Source organism: Falco peregrinus, chromosome 12, assembly GCF_023634155.1.
Source record: "Falco peregrinus isolate bFalPer1 chromosome 12, bFalPer1.pri, whole genome shotgun sequence".
NCBI lineage: Eukaryota > Metazoa > Chordata > Aves > Falconiformes > Falconidae > Falco > Falco peregrinus.
The window spans coordinates 27,190,491-27,206,450 of NC_073732.1; the positions used below are offsets into that span (position 1 = coordinate 27,190,491).

Here is a 15,960-nt window from a genome sequence, read left to right on the forward strand (position 1 = left end):
GAGCGCACAGCGTGGCCGCAGCTGAGGGAGGAGCAGGCCCTGTGGGAGGGGAGAGGAAAATAACTGAAGAGCAGCTTCCTAAACTGAAGCAATTCATTACAAAATGGCTACAAACGGCTTAGTCCCAAACCATGCAGCATAACATATGACATCCTTATCGTATACAGGGAAATAATTTTGTACACTGCCTTTACTCACTAGAACTTGTATAATCAAACAATACAGGACGCTCTGAAGATTTGCACTTGTTTGGTATATGCAGCCATACAGGCATTTCCAACCAAACGCAGAAGGCAAGCATTGACTTAAATTATGTATCTAGCTGCATTTTAATATTCCATGGGTAAGCTTTAGGAAACAACAGCTTTTTTTTTTAAACTCAGGTCACATAATTAAAATCTGTATAGACGGTGTAATTTGAAAAACGGAATTTATTGACGCTGATTTTATTAATAAGATAAAACACAAAACTGAAATTAAAAAAAATCTCAAATACAAAAGTATCTTAGATACAAGCAGCAGTAAGAATGGAACTTTATTCCTCGCTACTTTTGAGCTATACTACACCCACGAGCCGCAAGTTCAGCCAGTCCTTTTGAAGCGATAACTTTGGGGTTTGTTGCCACACTTTTCGTGGTATTGTGAGTCTTATAAATTCCAATTAATCTGTCCGCAATCTCAAACATGTTGTTTCGCAGGGAGATGATGATGAACTGTGCATTTTTTGTTTGTTCCTGAAACAGAAGTTATTTGTGTTAGCCCACAGCATTTCAGAAAGCTCTGTTCTTGTATGATCTCTGTATTCAGGTTTTAGGAACTGATGAAAACATCGCTAGAAGTATGTCAGTCAACAGGTCTGCAGGTGATGAGGCCTCAGAGTCCCTGCTGTCCGTAATCAGTAGGTGCACAACATGCTCCCAGCCTGGCTATCGGCATGAAGCACTGCTCTGTACTTCAGTGAGTCTCCTCCTTTTATCTTTTACACAGCCTACTCAAGGGAATTCGATTAAAGATATATAATTGCTTTCCATAGTTGCAATTCACCATAGTTTTAACATGAATTCCACAAGATTTACCGAAGGTGGGTATCACTAAGTTACCTGAATTGTTAAAGCAACCCTTGCTCTAAGAATGAAAACAAACCTGTTCTCGGTGCATGGCAATAGGGGAAAGAAAGCCCTTGGCTAATGAGGACAAGCCTTGATGAACACTAGTTCTGTGACCCTGAACGACGAGAGGTAACAATATCTAAATCTGGTGACGCTTTAAAAATAAAACAAACTTTATCCTTAAGAATCTGGCAGAATCAGTGTAGCTGCTGTTGCTGCCACACTGGAGAAATCCAGTAAGGACCAACTGCTAACTAAGTGGGATTGCAAAGCTGGGTAAAATCCAGCCCGTAGGGTACAGTGTGGCACAGGGGCGTCTTCACCCCCTTCAGCCATCTCCGAACACCCAGCAATGATGTGCGTGGAGCTGGTTAGGGTGGCAGGCCACTGCGCGGGCTGTGCAGCAGTTAGCAGGGCAGAGCGAGGGCTGGCCACTGCTCCCTGTGCTAACAAAGCACTTCATCACTTTGAGGAGACTCGCGGCGTGTACCCACGTTCTGTCTTTACATCGAATTTTAGGAGGTTCAGAAGCTTAGGGCTAGATGTAATAAAAAGGGCTCAAATACCGATCTTTTCTCCTAGGACTGCTAATTTAGAAGCTGTATACAGAATACAAGCTACAGCTCTACACTAAACTCTAACTTGCATTTAAGAGCTAAACTACTCTAAGTTTTAAATTTAAGTGTTAGTCTACACTGCAGCTGAAATGAAACTCTTTGCCCTACGAAACCCCATCTGGGTGATGGACCCTCCTTTGTGAAAGTACGAGTATTGTGGAAGCAAAGGTTAAAACTACATTTGTAGGCAGGCATCTTTGAAGTGTTTCCCTAATTTTAAGTAGCTAATCAGTCTTTGGTACTTCTAGGGTGCTTCTACCTTGGATAGTTCTGAAAATCCCAAGTTTAAATTAGCAACCAGAACTGTAGCAATGTAAATGTTTGTTTCACTTAAATACAGCAATGACAGACTTTTTAAAGGCATGAAAGAAAAAGAACACTAATAAAGACACAGATCAAAGAAGCCTATGGGAAACAGCTCATGTTAATGAAATGGAAGTAAAAACCCAAGGAACCTTGGCTGCTCCCGAGAATGAAATCATGAACTTGGATACTTGAACACATTACTAAGAGCTAAATAAGTTACTGTATTCTCAGCTGACTACAGCTGATTATTTTGGGGAAAGACTCTATTTTTTAAAAAGGAAGCAGTAGCAGCAAGGAAATGTGGCACCTTTGGCAAATTCTAGCACTCCTTAGACTGCTTTTGAAACAGGATTTGGAGGGAAAAAACCCTTGTAAATCCTCTATTAGTTGCCGCATTTCAGGAAAGAATTAAGCTTAGCAGCTTAGAAAAAATACAGAGAAAGCAACACTGTAAGCACCTTTCTGGAAATCTGCTTTGTACATAGTTTCCGCTTAATAATATTCTATCACTCCAGATTTTTAAATCTGGCCATAATTGTGTTACTACTTTGTTTTTCTGGCAGAGAAGAAAATATCTTAGGAAGATTATACTAGTTACCATGAAATACTTACATATATGTAAAATGCTACAATAGATACGTTTTTGAAGTCAAGTGCTGCATCAATCTCATCCATAAAATAAAGCGGCGTTGGCTTGTAATGATGAAGAGCAAAAACTAGAGCCAGTGAACTAAGAGTCTTCTCTCCTCCTGACAAGTTAAATATCTTCTTCCAACTTTTCTTCGGAGGCCGAACACTGAAACAAATTAAGAGTTTGTAACTTATCTCTGTTCTCAATTGAAGTTAGTTGTGGTGAAAAGCAAGTCACAAGACAGGAGGGAATGACACATAAAGAAGCTTGACTAAAACAGTGGATGAGCTGCTTGATACTCTTAGTCCTCTGCAGCTCAGAGGTAGCAAACTGGATTATTTCTACTCACCAAGGAGTAACTCCCTGGGTGCACACATGGCTGTGTGGTCAGCTGATGCTGACCTGAACTCGGACTACTGTAACACTCTGCCATTCTCTGTAGGAACTAGAACACTTAAGAACCGCTATTTAATTATCTTTCAAAAGTGCTGTTCTACTCTTTAGGTAATGAATGTACTCTTAGGAGCATTTACAACAGAACAATCTTCAGTTACGGATGTGATTGACATGATCCCCTAGGCAGAATGAAATGATTTGGGGATTAGGAAAGCCTGAGAAATTACTTCAAAGCCAAAGCTTTCTAACTGCAGTGAGTTACTTATTTCTCCAGGAGAAATCAATCTCCGTGCTAAAAAGTTGTGGCTCCTGTCAGTATCTTGCCAAGAGGGGGACTGTCGTGGTTAGCTGATGATCAATGAAAATTTACTTAAAAAGCACATTGAAAAAAAGCAATACCACTATTAGATTAGAGCAATAATACAAAGTATTTTGACAAACCTGAATACGATTCCTTCGGAGAAGGGGTCCAGACTGTCCACAAGTTCTAACTCAGCATCCCCTCCCAAAGTAAGCATCTGGTAGTTCTCCTTCAGTTTAGTTGTTATTACGTTAAATCCTGCCATAAATTCATGTAGCCTTTGTTTCCTAATATCTTCCAAAGCTTGTCTGAAGTTGTCTCTCTCAGTGGTAATGTCATCCAATTCACCCACACGTTTCAAGTATAGCTCTTCCTGTAGAAAAAAAACCCCAAACCACCAAAATTACAGTTAAAGAAGCTGTCTCCTTAGTTTAGATTTTAAACTATTTTCCCTACCTTTTGAAAACTTATTTTCCCCATAATGGCTAAGAGCCTTGAAACAAAAGAACAAATCCAACCTTTCTCTTTTTTCTCATCTCTAAGTGGCTGATGGAAAACCCATGTTAGAATAAAAAAAAAATTTAATGTGTTGAACAGTCCAATATTGCTGAAGTGAGTATTGTGAGGAGAAAAAAAAAAGTCCTAGTATTGTTGTGGATCTGCCTAGTATGTCAAGACTAGTTGACTCTAAATAAAACTTTCACAGGAGAAAGTTGTCTTCACCTGACATCACATATAAAAGGTGTACGTAAATTCCTAGATACAACTGTCATACTTGGCTAAGTACGAGCTAACAAATATTCAAGGACACTAGCAACAGCATGGCCTGCAGCAGAGAAAGGGAACATACAAGGGTTCCATTTCAGTCTCCCAAAGAAAGAAACGGAAGAACAGCAGCACCCCCTTCCCCTAGTATGCCCGTAGGTGAGATTGTCTCTTCAGTCACCTAGATAAAGAGTGTGGTTTGGGATGCGCTTCGAGGGCAGGATCTATTTGAACACTCACCTGAAGAAAAATGCACAGCTGGAAGGTCACCTCCGTACTTCAGAAGCAATGACACGAGTTCTGTACAGACTGAAGTACGGGCAAGCAATAAAGCTGTCTACACAACGCTTGCTGCCTCAGACGGGGGGCGTACCGTGTTACTGCCCCAACAGGTAACACAATATCAAAAAGATTAATCCTACTACCAGACAGCAGTAACTAAGCTTACCTTCCTCTTATATTCTGCAATAGCACCAAGGTTAGGTTTCATTCCTTGGCACTGGGCTTCCAGGAGAGCTATTTGGTTAGTGATGACATCTGGATCCTTGATAGCCTCAAGCTCTTCTTGACTTAATACTGGAAGTTCTTCAGGTGGTTTATCTTCTATGGGGTGCAGTGACAATTTTGATACCTGAAATTCAAAACCAGTCACCAGAAACCTTTAAAGATCACAGTAGTTATCACATGAACATGTTTGTAAAATAAACATATTCTGTATTAGTACATACTGAAGCTTCCAATCTCAAAACATTCAAAGATTCTTCACATAACTTTTAAAAAACACATTTAAAAATGAGCTGTGAAAAAGACAACTTATCCTTTTACCCTAATACTCTGTTCCTGAAAATTATATACATCATTCTTACAAAGGAGATTTCCCTGTGAGAGGAGCAGTAGCATATAAGGAGGAAATCATTTTTACTGATGCCACAGAACTTCAACAACTATATACTTAATACTTTGCATGGTCAAGATTGAAGAACTTCTGACAGCAGCTTTGCTTGCTGGGTAGCTGTCCCCGTTATCATCATACAACAAGGGTATGAAGGGCACTGTGCATTGCGAGGTCATCTGCTGGTCTACATGATTTAAATATGAAGTAGAAAGGATATATAATAAAAAGAGCATGCCCCCCTGAGCACACACCTGAGTTTCAAGAGGTGTTAACTCTGTGCTCAAGTAATCTATGGGCCAGAAAATGTCAGAATTCTGTGCAGAATTGTTTCCAGAAGGATTAAGAGCCCTTCCCAGAAGCTGGTCAGTCACCTTTGGAATGAACGCACAGCATGTCAAACACTTAGAACTAGCTCGTTCAACAGAACTAGATGGCAAGAAATGAGGTGTGAGTAAAGCTATCTGTGCGTCCACCTGTGTGAAGGCTGCCAGCAGTCCATACAAGTCCAAGCCTGAGAAGCTAGGTGTTGTAGCACCTAGAGTTGGCAATTCCTTACTCCCACTGACTCCAATTTACTCGACGAGCTGGTTCAAGCAGCAACCTCTGAGGAGCAAATTTTTTTGCTGGCCCCACAGAATTCCTGTCAGCCCAATTATCTATCACTGGGGAAAGGCAATTTGACGTACCAAATGGACTACAAGTTTTAGGTGAAATGCTTTCAAGGAAAAGGTCTTGCCAATTTATAAAGAACAGCTCAGTGGAAGCAGCACCGAGTAGTTACACATAACTTGTGTTAATTTAGTTATCAACGTCTTGCTTTTTTTCTCTCAACTAGGAGGGTGCCTACCCTTTTAAAACGTTTTCCAGTATCTACAGAGAGGATACGCAGACACAAAATGTCTCCTGGTTCCTGTTTATGGCCTATTTATTTTTTCCTCATTGCTCTTAATTACTCATAGACAGCATTATGTCAGTTACAGTTATCCTACCATACTTTCATAAAGAAAACTTGAAAAGCTAGAAGGTAATTCATAACCTTGTATGTAAACCAGAAAAGTAAAAGACAGAAGGGTCATCTTTTTTAGATTTGTTTTTTATAGCATAAACACCAATAAACTGTGAGCTGAATATGAATTTTCTCCCAAATTACCTGTTTTCTAACTGCATGTCGACATATTCAACATACTAATCTTTTGAGATCTTATAGTTCAAGTTTTAGGAACGAAACAATTTCCCTACCTCTGTTTGCCAGTATTTCATCTTCGACTGGTGTGCAGAAATATGACTATCAATTTGTTCAGTTTTCAGCTTAATATTAAGAGCTTCCTTTCGAAGGGTGTGTTCATCATCCTGAATGTTTTTAATCTCCTCGAGTAAACCGCGGTGCTCCTCCTGAACTGCTGGCAATGCTTCCTAAACAGAAATGACCAAAAAAGTGCATGAATCTGTTTCCTACAAGAACATTACTGCTTTCTCAGGTTATAGATTTGTTTTCATTATGTTATTCACAGCGTTACTCTCCACAGTCCTAAGTATTGATGTAAACAAATACGTATTCTTGTATTTAGATCAACCTAGTTCCTGAATTCTGGAATGACTGAAAATACGCTGCAGTTTTTATTTTCATTCCAGATTTGGATCAAACAAGTCCTACATTCGGATGTTTTTAGCTAAAAGGCAGTTTTAGAGAAAGACTGTCTCAAAGAAACAGCTTTGTATGGAAGAATTCCAGCCATCCTGGTCGTTTTCATTCACTCTTGTACATAAATCTAGATGGGAAACTGAAGTGTCACATAACTGGAGAAAAGATCTATAGTTAAGCAAGTTTTAAAACCAGTAATTTCTTCAGGGAAACTTGGTTTAAGATTTTTTTCTTAGCCTCAGAAAACTGGGTCAACAGATTTTTTCAGGTAAGTATAGAAAAAACAAAAAAGAACACCATTCCCATTCCCTGACCATGGTGGAATGCCACTCTGCAGCTGTACAACAAAATCTGCGAAGGCTAGAAGGCTGTAACTAGGATATGATAAGGATAGAACTCATCATTCTGATTTTTGTTGAAGGCCAGACTGCATACTAGGACTGTCTTGCCCTAATTTTACCCCCACCCCCGGCATCTGTATTTAAAGGCCAACTTTGATTAACGATTAAATAAAATCATTAATGTTGTATGAATGCCCACAATATACGGCGGGATACAGAAAATAATATTCTTTGCCATTTTATCCCCATGGGAATTTTTGGAGGATAAGTAGTAGAGTATCAGAGAAAAAGATACTCTAGACCAGCACTGTCAAGTCTGAGGCTTAAATGGCAAGGTAGCTTTTTGGTAGGTGGTTTCGGTTCGGTTGGTTGGTTGGTTGGTTGGTTTTTTTTAAATAAATGAAGATACTACCAGCTAATGCGGCCCCTTGCTAGGCCTGCCTGGCAGTCTAAGGATGAAGGCTGACAGACATCAGCCGTTAAAACAATTCTGGCACAATAACTACTATTGAAAATTTATTTCACAGACATCCTCTGTGAAAAAACACACTAAATTAACATGACACTTACTTCAGCTTGCTTGCGGTCATTTATAACCTCAATAGCTTTGCCTTCTAGTGCAGTCAGCTCTTCTGTTAAGTCTTCAATTTGTTTCTTGTTATCTTCAATTTCCTTCTCGGTGTGAAGAACAGACTCTTCAGATTTTTTCATGTTTCTGCATGGGTACCAAGATGTTTGTATAGCTCACACAAGTGCAAGTAGGACATAAGGTAATCTAGAAACACAACCTTGTAAAGATTGTTCAGTGGCTATTGACAACTACATAGGAAGTGCTTATTTATGCCTCAACTCTCACACTCTTGAGATATCCAAGTAAAACAAAGTTGTCTTCCTTAAACATACAGCAGACAGACAGGCCTCATTAAATTACTTCATCTGCCCTTTCAGAGACAGTTTTGACATTTGTTATAAGTATTCATTATGCATTGTTAAGCTAACAAAAAAAATAATTCACATTTTATTTCCTGACATGTCTTACAATGAAATCAGTCTCCTCAGATTTGAACTGCTCCACTGCATGGCAATTAAATGCTATTTTGAATCTTTATCCTGAAAGATTGCATTTCAGCTATAGGCAAGTATTAACAGAAAAAAACGAAATAAACGTGACTTTTTCATCTTCCTATTTATAAACTAAAGATTTTATTTCCCTTTACCTCCTTGACACAAGCAACATTTACAGTATTAGACATGCAACTGAAAATTAAGATTTTCAGGTCACAGAATTTTTAGCTATGGAGACTGCTTAAAACAAGCAAATGTCCTGCAGGCATCGATGCCAACAGATGCAGCTATTTGAAGGCTGACATGACTCTCCTTGGTCAGATTTCACTAAGCTTTCTAGGTCTTTGATCCTTTGCCTTTAAAGCACAGTAATTAACAAAGATTATGGTTCTTAATTAAGAACCAGTCTCAGTTTGAAAGGTTATGACCTCCTCCCTCCAGGCTTCCTCTAGCCATGAAGAGGTGAAAATCATCTCTTCTAGCCTGACAAATGCCACCGCCACCGCCCAAGATCTGACTAATCAAACAGGAATTGCAGCAATAGACAATTACAGACCAAAGCTTTACAGCCCAGCAAGCCATGTCTGCCATACCTGTTCGCAGTCTTGACTGCCACTTGGGCTTTGGTTATAGCTGAAGTACATTCGTCAATGTCTTTGTTGATCTTATCAAGTTTGTCTTGTTGTGCTTTAAGTTTATGGTTATTGATATCCATTATGAGGTTATGTAATCGTTTAACTTCATTTTCTATTTTACTTGCTCTCTCAGCAACGCAGTCATAGTCTGTCGATAAACAAAACTGAGTTAAGGTCATCATGCTGTCCCTAGGAACACTGGCCTCCTGCAACACGTCACAATTTAAGTGATAAAAAGCTCTGCTGTATTAATATATTGAGAAGTGTACATATTTCTTCATACTATGAAAAACGGTTTGTTTTTTCACTGTGGCAAAAAGAAAAAAATACCACCCACATCTTTCTGACACTGTTACACTACCAAGCCTTTTTTGGTGGAAACCACAAAAAATTTTAGTTGGATTACTTGATATATCTAAGATAAATACATGAGATAGTACATAAGAAGCTATTCCAAACTTCATTCTTTGCATTTTTTTAATGGAAAAATGCTCAGAGGTTAAATTTTAAGAACTGGCCACTAACCATTGCTTAGTAACTGGTGTTACCGTGTGGTTACTACAGCATGCAGAATAATAGGATAGCCTACTCTACCTTCAAGGTAAGTAAGTTTCCTTATTTAGCTTCTATTTAAAACTCAACAAAACCACCTTAATACGTTGAACAGCTTTCAAAAATAACACGCATAGCACTTTAGCATTCTAAAGGCAAAACAAAGTCCCTCACTAAGTTTGCTACAGATTTAATTTCCTTTTGGGGACAGAAGCGGTAGAGCAGAGGCTTGAAATGTGGCAGGCAGTCATCTCTCCAGAGAACACAGGTTTGCGTCTCTCCATTATTTGGTACAAATATTAAGAGAAAATATTTGTAACATCAAACTTCAGTGTGATTGAGGAATCATACATTCATACTTTCCTGATGCTATACTGTTCAAAAGAGGCACAGAGAGAACAGCAGTACATATTCTTTTTCCTAAAACGCTATGAAAGAATTGTGGGGTGAAGGGAATGATGTTTTACTATGCTCCTATTATTCCCTGCACAAGAAATACAAAGCAGACAAGGTTTACTTTACAAAGCTACCAGTTTCTTCAGAGAAACTGTTACTCAAGTTCTCAGAATAAACAACCTTCACAAAAAGCACAGGGGTGCAGTGTGCCCACAACAGAATACAGGGTAGTAATTTTAAAGTCACATAATAAGCCAGTCAAGGCACAGCAAAAGCCTTTACCTCCACATGAAGAATTCTTACCCTTAATTAAACTACGCTTCCCTATGAATCTGTATGTAATACAGCCACCAAAATCTAACCAAATAAACGAACCCCCTAAAATTAATGTTTACTTTAGCTTGACTCAAATATGAACTTGAACAATTGCAAAAAAAAGAGTTTTAACATCCTTATCTCTAGAAGCACTTTTTATTGCCCTCCTCAGAAGAAATGAGGTTCCAAACCAAGATCCAGTACCGTGCTGGTAATCTCAAAGAACAAAGTTTTAACCATCCATTCCTGTATTAGTTAAAGAACATGACTGCAATTTTTATCTGTAATCCCCTCTCCAGAAAGCCTACCTTTTTTATAACTGTTACGGGTTTTTTCCAATTCTTTCTGTTTGTTTTTGTCTGGAGCAGCAGCAATTACATTAGCTTCAAGTTCCTTAACTTGGGTTGTTAGACATATTTCTTGTTCAGACAAATTCTATAGAAAACACAACTGTGTTAGAATCCTGTACTTTGAAGAGATCCTTGACACTAAAACAAGGACTATGTTAAGCTAAGGCTGAGAAGTTATGCTCCTGCACATTGCTGGAGAAGCCAGATACTGTTCCAATAATAAACTTGCTCACCTGGATACTTGCTTTATACTTTTCCAAAGTATTTCTCATTTCCCAAACATCTTGGTACAGTTTTCTTATGTCTCCTTCAAGTTGTAATTTCTCTTCTTCATACTGTACTGCTCTTTTAGAATCTTTCTCCAGTTGAGATTCCATTTTACTGACCTACACAAAGATGAGATATGATCATTTGCCTAATGTCACCACTTCACAGCAAGGTCTTATTCATGTGCTTGACAGTCTATGATCTCTCAAAATACAAGAAAGTGGAATAAAAACTTGAAAATTTGCTGTAGCTGGACACAAAATGGGAGACTGACTGCTGAGGAGATCAGTGATAATAGTCAAAAACAAGAGGAGCAAGCATAAGAAAAATCAAGTTGAAAAATCCTTGTCAAAATAGCTTGTAATGGAGAATTATTTTAATGAAATAGAAGCAGATGTAGATAAGCTTCAAAGGCTTAAGTCAGAATGGTGAAGGCAGAAAGCAAACCACACGCAAGCAGAAGCTAGAAGCAGTTTTTAATATAGGTAAAATTTGACGCTTGTGGTTCCTGTTGTAGCCTGCTGTTAAGAAGACAAGCTTTTGCACATGGTAACTGGCCAAGCGACCAAGCCTTGCAATTCACCTTCAAGAGCAAAAGGAATAAGGACACATTAGAGATCTCAGCCCATTTTCTGTTTTTACACACAGAGAACTAACAGCTGCAGATTATCAATATACTTGTTTACTTGGAGCTGTCCACTACGCTAGACAGGTATAGAGCCAAAACTCTCGAAAGTGGAGAAATGAAGTTACAGCTACTAATCTTTACAAAATGCCACAGTATCTCTCATGGATGGAACAGAAAACAGTACATAAGTCTGTCTCTTGGAGAGAACACACAACAAATAAATCTGAAGTGTGGAGACCAGAAATAGCAAAGTCCCTTAATTAATAAGAACCCAATATGAGCTGCCTTATGTATTTATTGGCCCTTTACAAGGCCAGGGCAGTAATGCTTTGTCCATGAGATTAGCTCATTAGTTCTTTAAGAGTACAGCATTATCTGAAAAGGCTTGACAAAAAAAAAAAGCGTGGTATGTCAAACTCTCCAGGGTTTGCAGAATTGTATCTTTTCTTGGCCAGTGCAATCCTGTTTTCCAAGCTGAGTGAAGGTGAAACTACAGACGACAGATGAGAGGCGAATAGATAGATATTTTAACCTCTCGGTGATAAAACCAAAAAGCACAGAAACGTCAGCAAAGGCAGTGACATGGTTATCTCCTCCAGCAGAGAAATCCCATAGAGAGAACCTTACAGCTGAGATTGATTTTGAAGTTCTCCAATTTGAAAGTATTTTCATGTAAAAAACACGAACTACTGCTTCAGTGTCCTTAGCAAAAGTCCAACCCTTGTGTTGGCTTATAGCTCTCATTCCTAAAGAGCAAACGTTCCGTCTTCTGTAGGGAAAGGACTGATGTCAGGAGCCATGGTTTACTTGACAGATACACAGGCGAGTTTGTCTTCTTGAAGAGGTACTAACACTTTGATCACAGTTAAGTTGATCAGCAGGTACTAGGCAGAAAAGACCCAGGCTACAACTGTACTAAATAAAACTACAGGCTAAAACCTAAAAGAATTCAGAACAAAAAGCAAGCTGTATCTTTATTTTCTAAAACATTCTCAAAATACAAACTGGAAGGAAAGCTCTGCCACTCCTTGCCAAATCTTACAAGGACATAAAATGAAGGACTCAACCTGTCTTTTCTTGCTCTTGAGTTTGTGTATGCTGCTCTGCAGCTTAATTGTTCCTTAAGCTCAGTATCTTCAATCAGTTTCCAAGCTAGCAAAGGCAGAACTATGAGAGTAAGAATTAAGTAATAGGCATATGGTAGCTGGGCTGTGAACAACTGCACTTAAAAGCGATATAATCTATGCTAACCTGGGGAATTTTAGCTTTATAAATCATTGTTAATGTATCTTGCATCACAGATTGTTAGCTACTCATACAGATTTCAAAGAAAATAGCACATGTATATAAACTGCCAGAACATAAGGAACTCTGATGAAATTCCACTTTTAATTAAGATTATGTACCAACCTCTTCTTCTGAAACATCCATTATGACTGAGGGACCCATTCTGCCCTTAATTATTTTACTCCCACCACCAGTCATTGTTCCTAGAGTAAGAGAGATGAAAAGAAGTTAGCAAGCTTACTGTGCTTAGATGTCATCTATAAAGTGCTTAAAATATAATCTCAAGTTTACACTTAAATACCTGACTGTTCAATGACCTGTCCTTGCATCGTTACCACCCTCCACCTTTTATCTTTTCCGAATGCCACTCTGGTAGCATCTTCCAAGTTATTAGCTACTAGAGTATCACGTAAGGCGAAGTAAAAAGCCAGGCGAATCTTCTTGTCTTCTACTTTCACCAGATCAAACAACCGAGGAATATTTTCAGGAGTTGGGACTTTTTCAGATGCTTTTTCCCATACAGCCATCTACATCAAAGTGATAGATAAATGAAAGAGATTCCTTAGGCCAAATTACGAGTTAATTTCATTATTGTAAGGTATGCTAAGACTTTAAAGCAAATTCAAGCCCGTTGCAATTACCAGTCAAGCTTCCTTCCTTGGGGATCTCTACTAACTTCCAGTTTAATTATAAAATCAGGTAACTCATTGTTCTCTTTTATAGTTTTCATAGTTTACAGTTGCTAGATCACTTGGATTATTAAGTTTGCTAATTTGTTAAAAAAAAACCTAAATGTAAAAATAGGCACGCCGAACATTTGTTGTACACATAGGTTATCTAAAAACCTTGTAATTCTCTGTAAATAAATGTTATCTGCCAGTAGAATGTTTTAAGGTACCAACATATTATATTTTAGTTTTGGCTGTATTAATACATACACAGTGTAATTATTCACATATAATACATATTTATACACACACATATCAATACATTATACTTATACAGTATGAATACTATGTACAGTAGGACAAATCAACAATTTGTTTTGCCAAAGTGCCAGTACTTACTTTGTCCAGGGCTATAAATGTGGCAATTCCAATTTTTCCCGCCTTTAAGAAATTCACACATTTCTGTGCAGTATCAATTGTATCAACAACGATGTCGTCCAAGGCACCGCAAGACGATGAAATAGCAACATCATACTTCTCATTGATAGCTCCCAAGTCTCCCTAATAATTGAGGGTTGCAGGGGGAGGCAGAAGTACACTGATTAGCTTGGCATCAATGTTTTCTTCTCTTGGTATTAAGAAATAAATGACAAAAACTTTACACAAAGTGAAATGAGATGAAAACAAATTATAAAATGATTTTCTGTGAAAAAACTTGAACCTTAATTAGTATTTGTAAAATAATACCACACCTGCCTTTCCTGCACACTGCTGTTTATGTATTTCTAATGTACTTACTCCCATAGCAGAAATTCATATACCCAAGCTTCAAAAGTGGTGCTTCTGGTAGAGCAATGAGGTAGCCTTGATTTATTTACTGTAGGCAAATGTTAAATTGTATATGCTAGCATTTTGGAGAGACAGTCTGGCCTAAAAAAATAATTTCATGTGTTCCGTATATGGTTTTACTGTTGGTGAGCTGGGAAGGACCCAGCAAGTCATACACTTCTGTGTGCTGTCCTGCAGTGATCTGAAAAACAGGTATGGGGGTTTCATCACCTTTGGAAAATTCTTGTTCATCGGCAGAGAAAAACAGCATGCACAGCCAACTGCGAGTTATTCAAGAACAGATTAATCTCACACTCCTCTCTGCGGCAAGTGATAACAGTATGAGACAAAATTCATGCCAGCTGTGCTAGACAGTGGTCTGCTGCTGTTAGAACTTCATCTTTTTTAAACAAGTCTATACACACATTTTTCAAATGTACATTACATAGACTAATTTTTCTGAAGCAGAGATAATTTTCCTTGGATGAGCAGGTAGGGGAAAAAAAGAGAAAACTGCAGAATACAAAAATCACACTTTTGCATTTAGCGATATGCATTAGCACCAGTTCAGTGCTAGTGAAAAAAAAGGAATGAAGAACTCTACTCCAGCTGCAAGTTTTCAGAACTTTAAATCAACGCTGCTTGGAGAGAACTGATAACTCTCAACTTTTTGCTATGACATAGCTTTCCTTTGTCTTCGGAAACAATATTACTCTTTTGACTTGACATGTATGCAAGTAAAACAAGAGGAAATTAACAGCAAAGAGATCATCAAATTTTATAACTTTTGGAGGGGGAAAAAAAGTGTACAATTCCACATGAAGTTACATACAAGTTGGAAGATTTTTTTTTAAGTTCCATGGCAGTCCTACCAAGTGTGTGGTTACTGACCGACTCTACCTTCTGCTGTGGCAGCAGAAGGTAAAAAGCACTACTCCACACTACCTCTCCAGCACGTATGTTCAAAGGAATCAGAATCGCTACAGCTGTCAGCCATACCCAAACACAGGAGCACAGGCAGGACCAGAGCATGGACAGGTTTACAAGATGTTAGTATTCCTGGCTTGAGGATATTACCATAGAGACTGCAGCTAAGTGATTTAGCTTAAATATTAGCCCACCAAAACACAAAGCTTTCTCATGGCCATTGCTTTTACTCTGTGCTGAACACAGGAACCTCAACAATCTTCTCTTTTAAATTTATAACAAGTCCATAAGATTTGCAGCTCTGCTGTCTGAATTCATAGCACCAGAGCAGAGAATTTTACCTTTCAGTTACTGAAATACCACTCTGTTCCTATAATGCAGGGGTCCTCAAACTACAGCCCGCGGGCCGGATACAGCCCCCCAGGGTCCTCAATCCGGCCCCCCGTATTTACAGAACCCCCCGCCCCCCCCCCCCCTGCCGGGGGTTGGGGGGGGAAACCAAGCAGCTGCAGATGACTGCCTGCCACTTCATCCACACGCCGGCCCCCTGGTTAAAACATTTGAGGACCCCTGGCATAAAGCTTAAGACAATAATAGTCTTCTAAAATTTACCAGTCTTCCATATATTCCACGAATATTTCCAGATTTCTTCTGTTGAAGCAGAGCCTCAAGCACTTTTCCTCGACTGCGACTTTGTGATAAAGAAATTTTGGCTTCTTCTACTTTTTGACGCAGGTTTCGAACAAGATCCTTAGCACCCAATTCTTCTCTTTTCAGATTCTCAAGCTCTTTCTCTTTCTAATGGTTAAAAGAAAGAGATTGTCTTAGCCTCACAAAAACTACTGTATTTAGGGAGTCTTAGATTCACGATTGTGTAGGCAATGATACCAGCCACTGAAAGTGGAAGTAGCAAACATTTATCAGAAGAATGGCTGGTATATGGATACACTTTGGCTACTATTTAGTACACTGACACAAATACAACAGCTTATGAAATCATGAATCAGGCTTAGGACAAGGTAGCGGGACCTTTTTTCTT

At 38.7% G+C, this 15,960-nt stretch overlaps 1 protein-coding gene across 3 annotated transcripts in view; it reads right to left on the reverse strand.

Annotated features, from left to right (window-relative positions):
- Positions 1-413: 413 nt before the first annotated feature.
- Positions 414-15,960, reverse strand: part of SMC4 (structural maintenance of chromosomes 4) — a 41,064-nt gene continuing 25,517 nt past the window's right edge. For all 3 annotated transcript variants that reach the window (XM_005228899.4, XM_055816899.1, XM_027778169.2), the window contains exons 12-24: positions 15,534-15,719; positions 13,566-13,727; positions 12,800-13,025; positions 12,622-12,701; positions 10,550-10,702; positions 10,275-10,401; positions 8,662-8,851; positions 7,574-7,718; positions 6,260-6,433; positions 4,574-4,756; positions 3,501-3,733; positions 2,645-2,828; positions 414-734 (exon numbers count right to left, since the gene is read on the reverse strand). In XM_005228899.4, coding sequence (XP_005228956.1) covers positions 546-734; positions 2,645-2,828; positions 3,501-3,733; positions 4,574-4,756; positions 6,260-6,433; positions 7,574-7,718; positions 8,662-8,851; positions 10,275-10,401; positions 10,550-10,702; positions 12,622-12,701; positions 12,800-13,025; positions 13,566-13,727; positions 15,534-15,719 — 2,232 coding nt within the window. In that variant the 3' untranslated portion in view covers positions 414-545. The remainder of the gene's footprint in view (positions 735-2,644; positions 2,829-3,500; positions 3,734-4,573; positions 4,757-6,259; positions 6,434-7,573; positions 7,719-8,661; positions 8,852-10,274; positions 10,402-10,549; positions 10,703-12,621; positions 12,702-12,799; positions 13,026-13,565; positions 13,728-15,533; positions 15,720-15,960) is intronic.